Below are 15,201 nucleotides of genomic sequence, written 5' to 3' on the forward strand. Positions count from 1 at the left end.
CGAAGCTTTGAAAACATCCATAGTAACAAAGACATACCATACCGCATATATATACCTAAAATACTATTTAAAATCTAAAATCATTATTTTTATATTTTAAAAAAGTCAAAGCATTTTGTTTTTTGTATATATTTCAATCAGGCATGTATCCGCCGTGCTCTCTCGTCAGGACCCCGCTGGCTGAAAGGCCTGTTGGGATTGGGCGAGTGGCAGATAAGCTATCCAATCGTTGAGCACCGTTCTTAATTGACAACAGTTTGAGCCAATGAGCTCGTCCGCCTGGGCCTGCGGCCGGCGAGGTGCTCAATGGTCGCGTCTGGGGGGCGGGCATGCAAATCGGGGCTGTGTGATTGCAGGGCGACGCAGGGGATTCTCCGCCTCTTCGCCGAGAAAAGGGAGCGATTTAGGGGCTGCATCCGCGCTGGGCAGCTTAGGGTCGGCGAAGCAGGCTGAGATTGAGTCGGTGCAGCGGCCAGTGAGCTGGGATGTGAGTTCCCAGTCCGCCTATGACACGCAGTGTTCCGATTTCGCTCTCAAGAGCAGCTGCTACATGTTCGCTTCGTCTCAGCGTTACCCGAGTTGCGTTAGATCCTAACCGCTGAAGTCCCGAAAGCGGTCCCGCTCAGTGTGCGGAGCCCAACTCTTCATCCTCCCCAGTTCCATGATCGCGGTATGACTTGTTGTGATTTGATAGTTTGATGGGGCTGTTACGGATTATGATGCCGCCCAAGTTTCAGCTCCTGGCGGTCCTGGCGTTTGGGGTGGCTATGCTCTTCCTGGAGAACCAGATCCAGAAGCTGGAGGAGTCCCGGGGCAAGCTAGGTAAGTCCGTGGCAACGTGCGTGGAACTGCACGTCTCCCGCAGGGAGCTCGCCCCCTCCGTGGGGCTGCAGGCGTGCGGGCAAAAGCCCTGGCGCGTCCCAGGGAGTTTGGAGCCGGAGCAGGAATCGGGCGGCGCGGTGCTGACGCCGCCCACTCCCCCCGGCCGGTGTGCGGGCTGGAGCCCCCAGCCTGGCGGAAAGGTTTCGGGAAAAGGCCGGCCAGCCAGCTCCTGGTGCCTCTCGCTGCACAGACATGGCCTCTTTGGCGAAGATTTGCAGAGGTGGGGGCACCGGGGTGCTTTCAGTGTCTGAGTCCGTACATGCAAGTCTGTAGGCTGGGGACAGTTTTGTTATGGGTGGGATTTGCCGTCTCTCCCGGTGCATGTGTGCGCGCTTTTAGGTGCTGAAGAGCAGTTTCCCCGGGCGGCGTGTTTACTGCACGCTCGGCAGGGGGTAACTTGTTTGTCGCCGGCGGAGGAAAGGGAACACCACCTTCCAGCATCGGCGGATTTCATTTCATTTCATTTCGACGCTGGACGTGGGAACTTCGCCCCGTGGGACCCGGCGGTTGTGTTTACACGCCAGAGAGCGTCTCCTTGCTGCAGCTCGCCCGGAAATGTCAGATTTGCTGCGTGGCGGTGCGATGCGCTGCCACCGTTGCCCAGACCCGTGTTTGAAAACTGGCGTCAAGACCTACCCCTCTAGCGCTGTATGCAGGAGACGTTGTGGGGCTGTTTGTCAGGGGCAGGTGTGCGTTACCTGCGTTGTGCAGACGGAAACGGCGAGCCCCAGGAGGCGAGAGCGGCGTGTCCGTGTCCTTTGCTGACGGTACCGGGTCGCAGCCCGTGTGTTAATCACACGGTTACTCTGTTGGCTCTGTTTTGTTGCGGAGTGGTAAATGGCACTGTTTTCCTTTGTACCGTTTTTGCACGGGGGGGAGTGTGGTAGAATTTGTTTGCGATATAATTTCTTTGAGCTCACGCTGGAAATGACATGAATATTTCATTGCCTCTTGACACAACCTCGGCGGTCTCGTCAGCTCCGGAGCTGCAGATACAGAGCTGGAGCCGACAGCCGCTTTCAAATACGGGCTTGAATTGGTTTCGTCGCTCGCTATCCTTCCCAATCTGCGCCGCCAGTATTCCTGTCACTAGCTGCTCGTACACCCTTGGCATACTGGTGAGGGAAATTGTGCAACAGCTGTCCTGTCAACCTTTCAGGCATTTTGTATCCCAGAGAAATATAACGCATTACTCTACGTCGTTTATGAACAAATACAAAATAACTTTATTTTTTATTTCCCGTTTAGTGAGTAGCGCGTCCACGAGCAAACCAGATTGGTTCTGATCTTCTTAACCCAGCGGTCCGCTTGATTTACGGTGTCCTAAATTAATTGTGTACGCATGAGATGGTGATATGTCTACACGGGCCTTTGTAGCAGCAAGCTCTAGAGCGGTTTATTAGCACTTTTATAATAGATTTGTTGCAGAGTTATTTACTATAGTATGATTGAACGGGTAGGGTACTAATTCACGATTCTCTTGGAATAATTAACCTGGTAAAAGTATTTTACCCTCGGGCGTTTCTGCACGGGTGGTGACCGGCAGATTGTATTGCAGTTGTTTCAAGGTCTGAGGTATTTTGTGGAAGTGGGTTTCGGTCATGTTGTACATGACAAGTTTTCATCAATGACGAAGTTACGGCTATACCTTCAGTGATGGAAGTCGGACTCCATTTCGCGTTCAGATGGGGACCTGTTGAAACTGTAGAGATGAAGATGAAAAGCAAATATAGACACGTGTTTCTGTCTTAAGCCTGTGATGCTCAGGTTGTGCTGGGCTTCTGTATGTTTAAAATTTGAGTGCAATACTTGTTTTTATTGATAGCATATTATTGTGGGGATTCCAGTGTAGAAGGTCTCTGAAGCAATTGTGAAATAGGAGATCTGGATATCGCAACAGTTTCTGTTTTTTATTCCTGATTCTGTGCTTTTACCGTCTATGTTGTGATGGTGGATCGTGTTAAATGCAGATTACCAGCATTTTCAGCATTTTTGTGGATCTGCACAGAAACGCACAGTGTACTTCAGATAAACTCACTCTCTGACAAGCTATTTATTAAATGTTGCTGTGATTTATGCTCGTGTAAGTTCAGATATGCACGTGGGTGTGAAGTCCCATAAAACGAAAATGTGCCTGAAAATCTCTCTGGATTACAGTGTGTTTAAGACAAACCTCTCATCACAAGTACAGTTAAATGGGCGATATTGAGAGGAAGGCAGTCCAAGGTGCCCTTTCTGAAGAAGTTCGGATGTTAAAGGCACGTGTACTCGGTGGAGTGTCCAGAGCACTCTTGGCTGGTGCCAGTCTGGGGCAGGCTCCCAGCTTCGTCTCTCTGCAGGCCTTTCTCTCCATGAGCCACCTGGCGCCGCCCTGCTGGCGCGTCTGCACGGCGCTCGGGGCCTGGGGCTCAGAGGCCATGCTTGTGAGGAGGGCTGGGCAGGTGGGCAGAAGTGCCACTTTGCTCTGACGTTCGGTTTTAAACCTGAAGGGTAAATTAGTTATCCAGCAGCTTGAAATATCTGTCAAGTGAAAACAGATGCAAATCTTTGATTTCTTTCTGTGTTGCTTTGGTCTTCTGTTCTTGGGTGACTTCAGTGCAGCTGCAGAGGAAGGTCATGTAGCTGGTTTCTGTCCATCTTGAACACTAGATTTCCCTTATTGCCATTATTGCATAGCGAATTCTGAACAGTCATTCTGACCCATCTCGATAGGGAAAACATCTTTGAGGTTTGAGGGAAATTAAATGACCAGCAGGGCTCAGCTATGTGGCTGCTTTCTGTCTTGCAAATTGGAATGAAATCATTTGACTTGTGAAAAACCTCCAGTCCAGTGTTGGCACATCAGATGTAAGACAGGAACAAACCAAAGAAGACCGCAGTCTGTCCAGGCTGCTAGACCTCTGCCAGACCGGGAACAGTTTTTGAGCTGAATTTTTCTGCCTCCAAGATGCAGATGCAAGCACTTGGCCAAGGGAGCAGGGCCATGCAGTGACACTAGACCCATGTGGGTGAGAATTGGAACAAGCCTCAAGGCCTTTTTCAGGAAGAGCATCACAGAGAATGCCCTGCAGCTGCCATTGGCCAGCTCGGAGATGTTCAGCTAAAAGCCTGCTACAGGGTGAACGCTGTCACTCTGGATGATGGGGTGAAATATTATTGACCCTTTTTTTTCCCTCATCCAATATAACATATAGGTATGCGTTTCCAGCATCACTAAAAAGTATGTCACTTTGTTGGGAGCTGAATTCAAGTGGTTCTTGTTTGCATCCCCTGGTGTTGGAGGAGAGGGTATCGCAGAGCTGTGTTCGTTTCTTTAAATTCAGCACAAGAGACACGGTGACGTGTGTGGCGACACAGTCCGCAGCAGGAAGCGCTGAGGAGTGCCATCTGCGAATCCTGACAGTGTTTAAATTAAACGTGAAGACGGGAGAAAGCTCCCTTTCAGCTTGCAAAAAGGTGGCATCATTTCAGCTAAATTGTGTATGGTCTGCTGTAGTTTTGTAAGGACTGTTTTGCATATAATGCTCACTACTGTTTGGGGTGAACTGAAGAACTCGGTAAGATTATTGCATTGCTTTCCAGCTTGCACAGTCATTATTTAAGTCCGGACAGTGGAATCTTGCTGAAGCAGGAGATCGAAGGGCCTGGAGATCTTGAGGGACTCTTCCTGTTAATGTTGTTCCTAAACCTGCAGGGGACTGGGACTTTCTGAAACCCATGATAAATAGGCCTGTATGGCTCCATAATGAAGTGGAGTACTTTTTGGAAAGCCAGGAGACATGAATAATGCTTTGGCAAAGATTGCACACTCAGTAGCAGGGGTGTGTGTGATTTTTACACATTGTCATTATCCAATGTTGTGCTATAGCAAAGTTTGCAGGTCCCCTGGAGCAGATCGCCATATGATTAAGTGAGAGATCATGAGATGAAAGGATGCTCCTGCAGCATTTCCTTCACTCAGCCGGTTCATTGGTCACTTTCTCTTTTCTCATGATTTTGCCCATTTTCTCATTTTGCTTTTCACCTCTTAAACTTTTCCTTTACAAATTTAATTATTGTGGGGGTACAAAAGTGGAGTCCACTAACTGATGTCATGTTGATGTAAATAAAAAAAAAAAATCATTTAATTGGTACGGAATTGTTAGTTCCTTAAGGCATATCTCTTCCACGTTATGTTGGAAATGTACGCTTCTAAATGGATAATAAGCCAATTTAGGTATTAATACAACTATTATTGGGAAAGATACCTTCTACAAGTAACTTGAGGGTTGAGGTTGTTGTCCTCGTCACAGCGTACTAGTTTTTTGTTACCAACTTGTAATGAATCTGCAGTAGAGATGGCTGGTCATCACACTGTCACTCTGTTAATATTTATAAAGGTTTTATAAATGGAATATTTTAAAAATGGCTCTGTCTATTTTTCACCTCTTTAACAGCTGTTTTTCAGGCCTCAGTTATTCCCATCTGCTGTGCCCTTGTGCTGGTCCCCGGGTTACTAATACCATCGCAGAGGACTGCCGCACCAGTGTCGCGAGTCGTGTTTGGGGGTCCTGGTGCTGACGCCACCAGCATGTCCCAGCATGAGCTCTGCTGATGGCTGTGATCACGCAGGCGGGCGAGGAGGGGAGCAGTGGGAACGTGAGGCGTGCCTGCAGGAGAAAGTGTTTTAGGACTTCTAGGGTTTTAGGACTAACCAAATGTGTCCTCCTACCTTCTGGATTGTTGTCTTAAACAATCGCGTGGTTCCTTGCCTAATCCCTGAATGTGCCTGTAGGACTGTTCAGGGGTAGGATCTTCTGGACACTCATGTCCTGGGCCAGAACCATGAGTAGTCAGTGTTTCTCCCAGTTCACTCACTTCCTGCTACTTTTTCATTTTCTGGTGAATTTGCATTATGGATGAGAAATGAGCCCTTTGCCCATTAAGAAATGCACTAATTAAATTTAATTAAATGAAGTCATCTCTGAAAGGAGTCCACTCTGATATATGACCATTAGAGTACTGCGGCTTATGATTCAGGCTTTGTGGCCTCCCTGCAGACACCGAGGGAAATGCAATTGGATGTGAGATATCTGCCCTCTCAGAGCAGCAGTGTCTTAATTACGTTCTGTCCTGTGCTTTTGAGTGAAAGGAGCCCACTTGGTGGTGCTGTCTGTTTTTCCCCTTTCCCACATGCTGCACGAGTCTGTGGGGTTGGTGAATGGTGAATAGTAGTTGACTGTCATCAGTTTCTTGCAAGGAAGGTGTAGCTTGTAACAGGAGCTTTGCAAGTTGTCATTTGTGATAAATGCAAATTTAACAGAAAAGGTTTTTGTTCAGTTCTCCGATGGGGGGGGAAATGTGCATGCTTTGTTAAATTATAGGTTGGATTCAGCTTTGATGGTCTGTAAAAACCTCTGAAATGAGATGTGAATTAGCACATTGGTATCCATTTGCCTGCAGAGCCACTCTGCGATGGTGCCTCTACAGCTGGCACTGGGCATCAACCGTTGTTTCGGGAGAGTGGAAGCTCTGACTCAATAAGGGCTGAATGTTTCTGCTGCAGCAGTAAACCGACCCTCTGCTTGTCGAGAGGCCAGCGAGGGAGTCGGCTCTCGCAGTACTCCTCGCTGTTCGAGACCAGGTTCAGCTTTCTTGCCATGTCGGAAAAAGGGTCTTCTCTGGACTGGTTCCAGAAGAGCAATATATTTTTTGTAACGTAATGACCAGAATTTGCATACTAGTCTCACCAGTGCATGATCCATTCTAACATCTCATCCCCCAAATTTTAAGCAGTATATCCTGACACTTTAATGCTTCCCTATGTTGTCTAGGAGACATGTGTCCACAGTGAATGCTGATCGTCCCATTTTAGTATCATCTTCACACCTGGCTGGTTCCCTAGCTTCTGGAGTCGGAGTTCGTCTGCACTCGTATCGCCTGGGAGGTCACCAGGCGGATGCGGTGTTTGTGTATTTGTGTGTTTGTCTGCTGTGTGATATTTATAGGGGGCTTATGTTTCACTTATGTCAGTGGCAAGCAGCCTTGCTTATTTTTAATTTGAGGACGTGGGGTTTGAGAGCTCGTGAAAGGTGAAGGAGAAGCAGCTGCAGCCATGGCTCCCTGGGGAGGGAGAACCTTTTAGGCAGCATCTTCGTTTCTTCATGCTGCCCTGGCCACAGCTGGCGCGGCCCCGGTGCCCCTGGTCGAGGCAGGAGGATCCACACTTCTTGGTCCCTGTATGAATGTGGGAATACTGGCGACCTCGAGGTCTGCCGGCGCCGTGCTAGCCTTAAAGGAGGACTTTTAATTTTCTGAAAGGTATTTAATGTTCCATGGGGGGGGGGTGTCATCTGAATTTTGAATCCAGATATTTGTATGAAAGCAAAGTAATTGATGTGCTGCGATGACGTTTGAAAGTATCGCTGCAGCGGTCCTGTGGGTATGTATTTATACATGTTTCACATTTTTACAGTGGGCGGGCTTTCGCATACTTTTACTGTCACACGCGCACATACACAGAGTGTAGTTGTGATTTTGCATGAATGTTGTAATGATGTGATTAGAGTCTGACCATGAAACTGCTTGCATTTGGTACCTGAGCGGCACGCAGACAGAGTGCCGTTTACTTTGATGTATTTTCTCATTATAATTGGAATTGCAGCTACAAGCTTTCATAATATTGCACAGCCAGTTTAGGCTAGTAAAATGTGTTACTACAATATGTTGCTGGTAATTGATATTTTTTACATTTGTTTAATTTTCGTATTGCCCTTATCTACAAGAGACCTCTCTGCCTGTTGCACATCTTAATTGCTGTTCCACACCTTCATGCAGACAGTCACAACATATTCCCTTCACCTGAGGACAGCACAGACTTCAGACAGCCTCCCAGTAATTCTTAACTCTTCTCTGGCATTGCTCAGAGCATCAGCCAGCTCTCATTTTAGATCTTTGATTGATTTTTAGCATTTGAAGCAACCTCCTTGCCTCTAATTCTTTTGATTTAATACTTTAATGGAAAAGCCCTTCACATCTGTGCATATCAGCCTCTAAATGTACACTCCCCCCCCCCCCGAAAACATCACTCATCAGCCGTAACGTAATCAACCCCAATGTGCTCTCCAAGGGAATGCTCACATGGGCAGGTTTCAGCTGGCCTTGGCAGCCTTGCCCAGTGGAAGCCTGTAACTGAAGGACAAGCTGCTGCAAAGTGTTGCTGGCAGCCGAGAGAAATGGTGACATCTGCTCAGCTGCTGCCCCTTTGCCGAAACACAGGGAGTCTGAACACATTACTGCCCGGAGCACCGGCACAGCAGAACGTCTCCCTTTCCCTTTAGGAGCAGTCACCATCCGAAATTAATTTGTTAAAAAACACTTGAATGAGCTACGCACTTCTGACAATCTGGCCTGCATTTGCCAGTACTTCTGCATGTGTTTTCTTTTCCCCCCACTTTCTTTCTGAGTAGATGAGTCTTGCACCTTTCAGAATGGCGAGTGCGTGCTTTGTTGTGATGCTGTTGTTGGACACATCGCACAACTGTGCCTTGACTGAAGATGATGCAGTTTAATGAGCCTGTACCTGTTCAGCACATGGTGGCTCCTGTCTGGTGATGTCTCTTCAGTGCACACTCCCTTTGCCTCGCACTGCCACCAGTGGGGGAAGTTTTGGTTCGTTCTAGGTTTCATCAGCTGGATGTGTGAGGTGCATGACAGTCCTTGGCTTGTTTTCAAGTGTTGGAGTGTTTCTCTTGTCTACATTAACTTCCTCTGGAACATGCAAGAAATAACTGGCCAAATATTTCACTGTATCATAATTGGGTGCAGCCTCCTCCCTCACAGCAAGACTATAAAAGCATTTTGTAGTCCATCTTGTGCTTGCCGTTTGTCTCGAATTGTTGCAGAACACAGATATGTTGAGGTGTAGATGGTCTATAATATCACACCTCATTACTGTGTCGGGGGCACTCAGGAGGACGTGTTCATCCTTCGGTGCCTTGGTGAGTTTCAGAAGAATCTAAATTCTGCAGAAGAATAAATGTAAAAGCCCTTTTAAACCCTTTAATCTCTATATCCCCTCCATATGCTCCAGAACTTTTAGCTTCCCTGTTACCCAGAGGCTGTTCAGTTGTGTGAATAGCTTTGTCCCATGTGGAAGGAAGCAGTTTTGTGTTTATTATCAATAAGAGTAATAAAGATGTTTGAACATTTGTGAATAAGAGGAGGTCATTTGGCCCGTCAAGCTCATCTGGTTGCTAGTGCTAATGGCTCATTGATCTGAGTGTCTACTAATAATAATAGTAAAGTACATAATGGAGAGGGTTTGTTTAACACTCTTACATTTTTTAAGCCTAGGTTTTATTTTAACGTCGTCTTGTCGAATCTCTGCTAATGTCAGCCGCTGGCCTTGGAAATGATCCTCGGCGCAGCTCTGTCCCGACAGCCGGCTGCAGAGTTGTTGTTGGGTTTTGTTGCGTTGGGCCTGCATTGGTCTTCTGTTGGGGTTGTACTGCAGTCATCTTTTGAGAGCTTGAGTTGTTTAAAAGAATTCTACATATTTAGGTTCCCCAAAACACTGTTCTTGCCTTCGTTGTTGGCTCTGCAATTTAGAGGAACAAAGGAGAGACGTGTAGAGCTCGTGGTAGTTAAGAGCTGAACGCTATACAGCTCATTTCACTGTAACTTAAATCGCTTAATTCACTATAAAATCCTCTGTGACGCTTGCAATAATGAGTGCATGTTCAGTACACTTGTAACCACTATCTTTAAATGTAGGTTAAACATTTCCTTGCTCTTAACTTCCAGTAATAAATTACTCTTATTCTGATGTAGGAAGCAAGTTTGTATCTATAGTTGTACGTGTTAGTTCCTTTAGACTCGTGTCAATTCCAGGGTGTATCCTGTCTTGCGGCCATTGTTTGCCGTTGTCCTGCTCCCCCATGACCCTAAATTGGATGGAGAGGTTGGGGAATGGATGGATGGATGTATAGTGATTACGGTTCAGGCATCCTGGCAAGTTGGCAGAAGATACTCCAGGCCATGTCATTGTAGTCCCATGGTCTTGGGTTCTGGCTGCGTCGTGTTTAGGAGATGATGGACACGAACGGCGCCTTTTGTGTTCCACTATTAAACCTGGTCTTGTACCAAGACTGCCGGAGCTGAGCCCCGGGATCTGTGAGCCCATGAGGTGTCTTCGCAGTGTCAGGAGCTCGGCCCAGCCGGAGGGGTGGAGCCCTTCACTGCTCAGGAGACTGGCAGGGCGAATCCTGCTGCTCCTGTGGAGGCTCTTTGTAACGGGGGTGGCACCGAGGCGTGTTGCTCCAGCTATGCCTTAAGTGTGGCTCAGTGTGCCTGAAGCAGATTCAATTTTTCTATCCATCCTTTGCCCCCAAACACATCGCATCTAATAAACTTAATGGCAAAGAAACTCTTGGTAATAAACATTGTAAAATTTATCTTTATTAGAGATGACTGAGCATCCTTTGATATTAAATACCGATTTGCTGAAATTGCAAATGGACTGAATATTAAAATGAATCTTTTGTCATAATCTCTACAGCAGTTTTGACAGCACGGCTCTTTCCTTGTTGCTGGTGTCCTCTTTTTTATATCAAGCTTTAGAGCTGAGTTTTGTGAAAAATATTGTTCCGCAGAGGAGCAAAATCCCCTGCTGATAGCCCTCGTAGCAAATCTATTTTTTTGAGTGTAAAATGTTTCCACATTGTGCAAAGCCATTACCTATGAAGAATGCCAAATGCAGTTTGGCTTACATGGTGCTTTCAGAAGTCGCCGTGTTAACCTAGAACCGTAGGAGCAGTCCCAGGGGAGTGCTTTTAAAACCGAGAGCAGAAGGCCCAGCTTCGACGGGGTTGTGGGCGTCGAGAACATTTTGCCACGCCGAGTCGTTGGGCCGATGCCCTGACTGCATGCGTGAAACGACCCGGTGGGGAGATCCTCAGATCACTTCGATACAGAAAGCCACACTAGCGAGATGTCAAAGTGGCTTCTCTCTCTTCTGACCTCTTCTCGTCTTCTCGATAGTCTTGTTCGTCTAGAATCCAGTCCTGGATGAACCTCGGGACGCGAGAGCTGTCGGAGCTGCTCCTGTCTCCACAGGCGCCGGCAGGGCTGTGGTGCTGCAGTAACGCAGGGCCAGGGCCAGAGCTTCATGCTAATCTCTCATTAACCTCTGCCCCTCCTGTCTGGGGCGGCTGCCTGACATCTCTCTGCCGGTGGTGGTGCTGTCTTTCTGCACTTGCCCGCAGTGCGCTGGGCTGCTAAGGCCTTTTTAATCTCCAATACTGTAGCCATTTAATTACAGACTACAGAGTCTGTAGTCTTATTTCAGACTGTACAGAGAAATAAGGGGGGAGGAGCTGGGGCTCTAGGGAGAGAAGAGGCCGGACAGGCCTGACAGTCTTGAGTTTGCTCTCGCCTTGATCCAATACTGGAGAGATTTGGTTTAATCTTGAGCTTTGAGCTTTTTCTAAGACTGCCGTGTTGTTTTTTTGTGTCACATGGTCCCAAGCACTACACCATGTTAGAGGATATTTCACTAATAGAGGAGTGTCCTTTTAACAGCCTTTATTTTGTTCTGTAATTCTGCGCAGCATTTCGTCGGCCTCTTTTTTATTTGCTTTCCTGCTTTGGCTGGACGAGGTGAAGGATGGAGGCTTCAGCACTCGCCTGCCCAGGTAGTGAGGTTGTGACTGTAGTGCCCTCGTCACGGGCGTGCAACTCCTTGCGCGCACATGTAGGCATCTGCGGGCTCGGCTGGTGGCGTAGGGCGTTTTGAGCAATGCTGCCATGAAGGATGGAGTGTGGACATTTTCTCTGCCAGGGTGTTTTGGCAGGGAGCTGTGAAGCTACATACCTGCTCCAGTCTGGGAAAACAACAAGGGCTTGTAATTATCCACCCTCGTTGGGAAGACAGAGGCTTAGAACAGTAAGCTGGCAGAGGTGAAGCTGCTAGGGAAAACGTCAGCTGAGCTTGTAAAGCTCCTCGTGCGCTTGTCTCGCTGTATTAAAGTGGGATTTCCAGTTCTTGTCAACAAGCTAGCAGCAATGATAGTTCACCAAGCTCATCTGCTGAGGGTGCTTCCATGACACATTAGCTCTGTGATTCTCAGCACAGTCCAGGCCTGTGGTTTAACAGGGGCGTCGCGCTTTTATAAATCCGTAACCAATCCAGGCCTGTGGGTAAAGTAGATGCACTTAAATCAAAATCGGCTCATCTCTGAGTCTAGAGTACTAGAGCACGGATTTCCATCAGGAAGAAGGCCCATCGGTTTAAGGGGTCAGAGGTGGTTCTTTTTCTTCCGGGTCTCAAGGGCTCCAGTTGTGATGTCAAGTGAAATTAATTTTGGGTAAAACCAAAACCTGGAGTGTCTGAAGTCGACAGGACAGCCAGGGGTCTAGAGGTTTCACTAGGTGACAAAAAGATTTTCATTTTGATTCGGGAAGGAAAAAACCCTGCACTATTCAGTAATTTCTCGTGGGAATTTGAAGCAAACTACTACTGATATAAACTACTGTAATACATCCCAGTCATGTGGAGAAACCGTCACCTCTTCAGAATATTTCCATTAGTGTGACACTGTATGCAGGGAGAAGATGCACAAGGTTTTACTGCTTATCCTCATTGAAGAGCTGGAAAATGTGCACCATCCCCTCCCCACAACCCCGTCCCCCTAAAAAAGGCTTTTCTTTGCTGAGACAACAGTCAATAAGCAGTCGAAGCTGAATTATTGTGGTTGATTTGCTTTTTGTATGTTGGGCTAAATTATGTGGGAGCTGAACACAGCACTAAAAGCTCACTGCTGCTCAGCCAGCAAAGCTCTTCATCAATTGTAAATACATTGTCAAAGTCCCAAATCAAACCCACTTACGCCGAGATGATGAATGGCGCCGATACGGATCTTAGCTTGCAGAAAAGGCCTGGCAGCAGGGAAACGCTCTCTCTCCGGGCGCCTGGTGGTGGACTCCTCACGGCGTGGCGGCCCGCGTGCGCCTGTGACCAGCGCTCTCACCCCCGCTGCGCCTCTGCCTCTCGCCGGTCTAGGGCCCGGGTTCCAGAAAGAGACTGGAGTTTCAGGCCAGCAGGCCACGCGGGAGAAGGGGCTGAGCAAGGCTGGCTCGGGAACCTGCACTTTGATTACTGATGTACAGTAGTCTTGAGCTCCTCGTGACTTAGTGTGGAATTTTTAGCTCTGCAGCTGAGTTAAAAAGGTCCCGGGCGAAACATTTATCACGATTGCTTTGTGTTTTGTGATGGAAAGACTGGGGTGACTCGGGTTGATTGTAGTGAAAGAGCAGTAAGGGTTCTATTGGCACATTGTTCATTCCTGTGACTCATGCTCATGTTTTGTCAGAAGGAAAGCCAGTGTTTTGGGACTTGGTCAGTGTGTGTCAGGCTGACAGTAGCGTCTCCGTTGGGGTTATGCAGTTTCGGCTCAACGCTGCAGCATGTGTGGCCTGGCACCAAAGTTAACATCCTGAAGGGTTCTGATGCAGATTTATAAATACTTTACATTAAAAAAACACATGGAAATTTAATCCATAATACCAACCTTTAAGGGTAAAGAAGAGATTGAACCAGTGCCTATAGTTAAAACCTCATAATCTCAGCAGACTGAAAGTTGCCCTTTTTAGATGCCCTGATAAATATTTTCCTCTGTTCTTTAGCCGGCTGGTTTTGCTTCCGAGCTGATCCCTTCAGTAAATACTGTCCCTGATTGTAAGTGATAGAGCAGTGTTTTTTCAGCACTTTAGATTTCTTCTTATTTGGAGTCCACCTCTTTCATAAGGCAGCGAAGCAGTAAAAATCAGTTTGGAATGAGACCATCTCTCTCCCTTTCATTCCAAAACTCACAAGAGGCTCTTCATCAATGATAAGTACTCTGTCAAAGCTCCAGATCCATCCCCTCTGCAGGGCTGCGTGATGAATAGGATTAATCAGCTATTCTGCATGTTGAAATGTTTGCGCACGGCTCTCCTTTGGAGTGACGGAGGGCTGGGACTGACGGTGCCAAGGGTTCGAGAGACCTGGAAATTGAGTCTCCAGTGTCACTGGGCCACTATCCTGGGTCCCCTCCTGGTTTCCTTCCTTGAGTTATTTCCCAAAGCACCATGTTGGCTAGTTCCATGTGCATTTCTCGGCTCTTCTCCACGGCAGTTATACAGGGTTTGTGTGAAATTTAACCCTGTCACAGCGATGGAAGCGGGGTGTCTTCTCAAGTTGGGGGGAAGTCTGTTTAGGGAGTCAGGACGGCAGTGTCCTGGCTCCTGAGAAGTGCTAGCGAGCAGGTGAAGAAGTGTCTGGCCACTCGTGTTGCTTATGAACCTCTGTGGATTTGGCCGTGCATGCAGTATAGATCCTGAGGAACAGGGCTCTAGGAGTTCTGCTACGGACATCGTGAGCAGGAGCTGCTGTGATTTTCGGAGCTTGTGCCTCGTTGCTGCGTAACATCTTTGAAATCTTTTGCCATGCACTGAACACTGCAACCTCGTTGATGTCAGGCCGCACTGCACACGTGCCAAAGCGCAATGGCGTTCCACTGTTGTGGGTAACCTCAAGTCTGGAGCTGTGCTTGAGTCTGGTGTTTTAAACACATGGTCAATGGAAGACTCTAGAACAGTTTACTATAAGGTTAAAGTAATATAAGCAATGTTCCCAGGCTCTCCTCCTTCCTCCCGTCTGAATATCGTGTCCAATGGAACTGGACCTGCAAGCAGGCGGTGTTTTAATTTGTGAGGTTTAGAAGAGTCTTGTGTACAGAACTGATAATCTGACAGATGAAGTTCTGTAAAGAAGCAGCTACTCTGGGGAAGTGGGTATAAAAATATGGATTTAAAAAGTGCAGCACAGAAGAGTGAGATTTCCTTTCAGGGTGTTGGGTAGAGGTTTCTCCAAGTCCTGGATGCACCTGGGAGTAGATATTGTGTGATCTGTTTCACAGTGGGCAGCATGATTTGTAGTTCAGTTCAGAAGCATTTCCTTCTCTGAGCCTCTTGAACAGAGTTAGATTGGCACAGATGTATTTATTTTCCTTTCAAGTTTTTAAAACGGGGTGCAAAAAAAAACTTGAAAGGGTTTCAAGTCGGACTTGAGAGGAAAAAAATACTTGCTTCTAGTTTAAAATTTAGTGCATAGTCCCATCTGTATGCTGCAAGTGTTTGATTTCATCTAAAGTTTCATGTAATCCAGCTATCAGGATTTTTCTTGGGTAAATATTTAAAAGTAGTGGCCGGTCATGTTGGACGGGGAGCAGACTTCTGAGTAAGGAAGTAGGCGAGACCTGAGACAAGCAGACTCCTCTTTACCTCGTACCCCTGGGGTCT

At 47.3% G+C, this 15,201-nt stretch overlaps 1 protein-coding gene across 2 annotated transcripts in view; it reads left to right on the forward strand.

The window, feature by feature from the left end:
- Positions 1 to 330: 330 nt before the first annotated feature.
- hs2st1a (heparan sulfate 2-O-sulfotransferase 1a) overlaps positions 331 to 15,201 on the forward strand; it is a 72,987-nt gene continuing 58,116 nt past the window's right edge. Inside the window, exon 1 of one of the 2 annotated variants that reach the window (XM_088597672.1) lies at positions 331 to 822. In XM_088597672.1, coding sequence (XP_088453798.1) covers positions 699 to 822 — 124 coding nt within the window. In that variant the 5' untranslated portion in view covers positions 331 to 698. The remainder of the gene's footprint in view (positions 823 to 15,201) is intronic. The other variant, XM_088597673.1, reaches the window with a different exon arrangement.

The sequence above is a fragment of the Lepisosteus platostomus genome, chromosome 11 (genome assembly GCF_059453375.1).
Source record: "Lepisosteus platostomus isolate fLepPlt1 chromosome 11, fLepPlt1.hap1, whole genome shotgun sequence".
Lineage (NCBI taxonomy): Eukaryota > Metazoa > Chordata > Actinopteri > Semionotiformes > Lepisosteidae > Lepisosteus > Lepisosteus platostomus.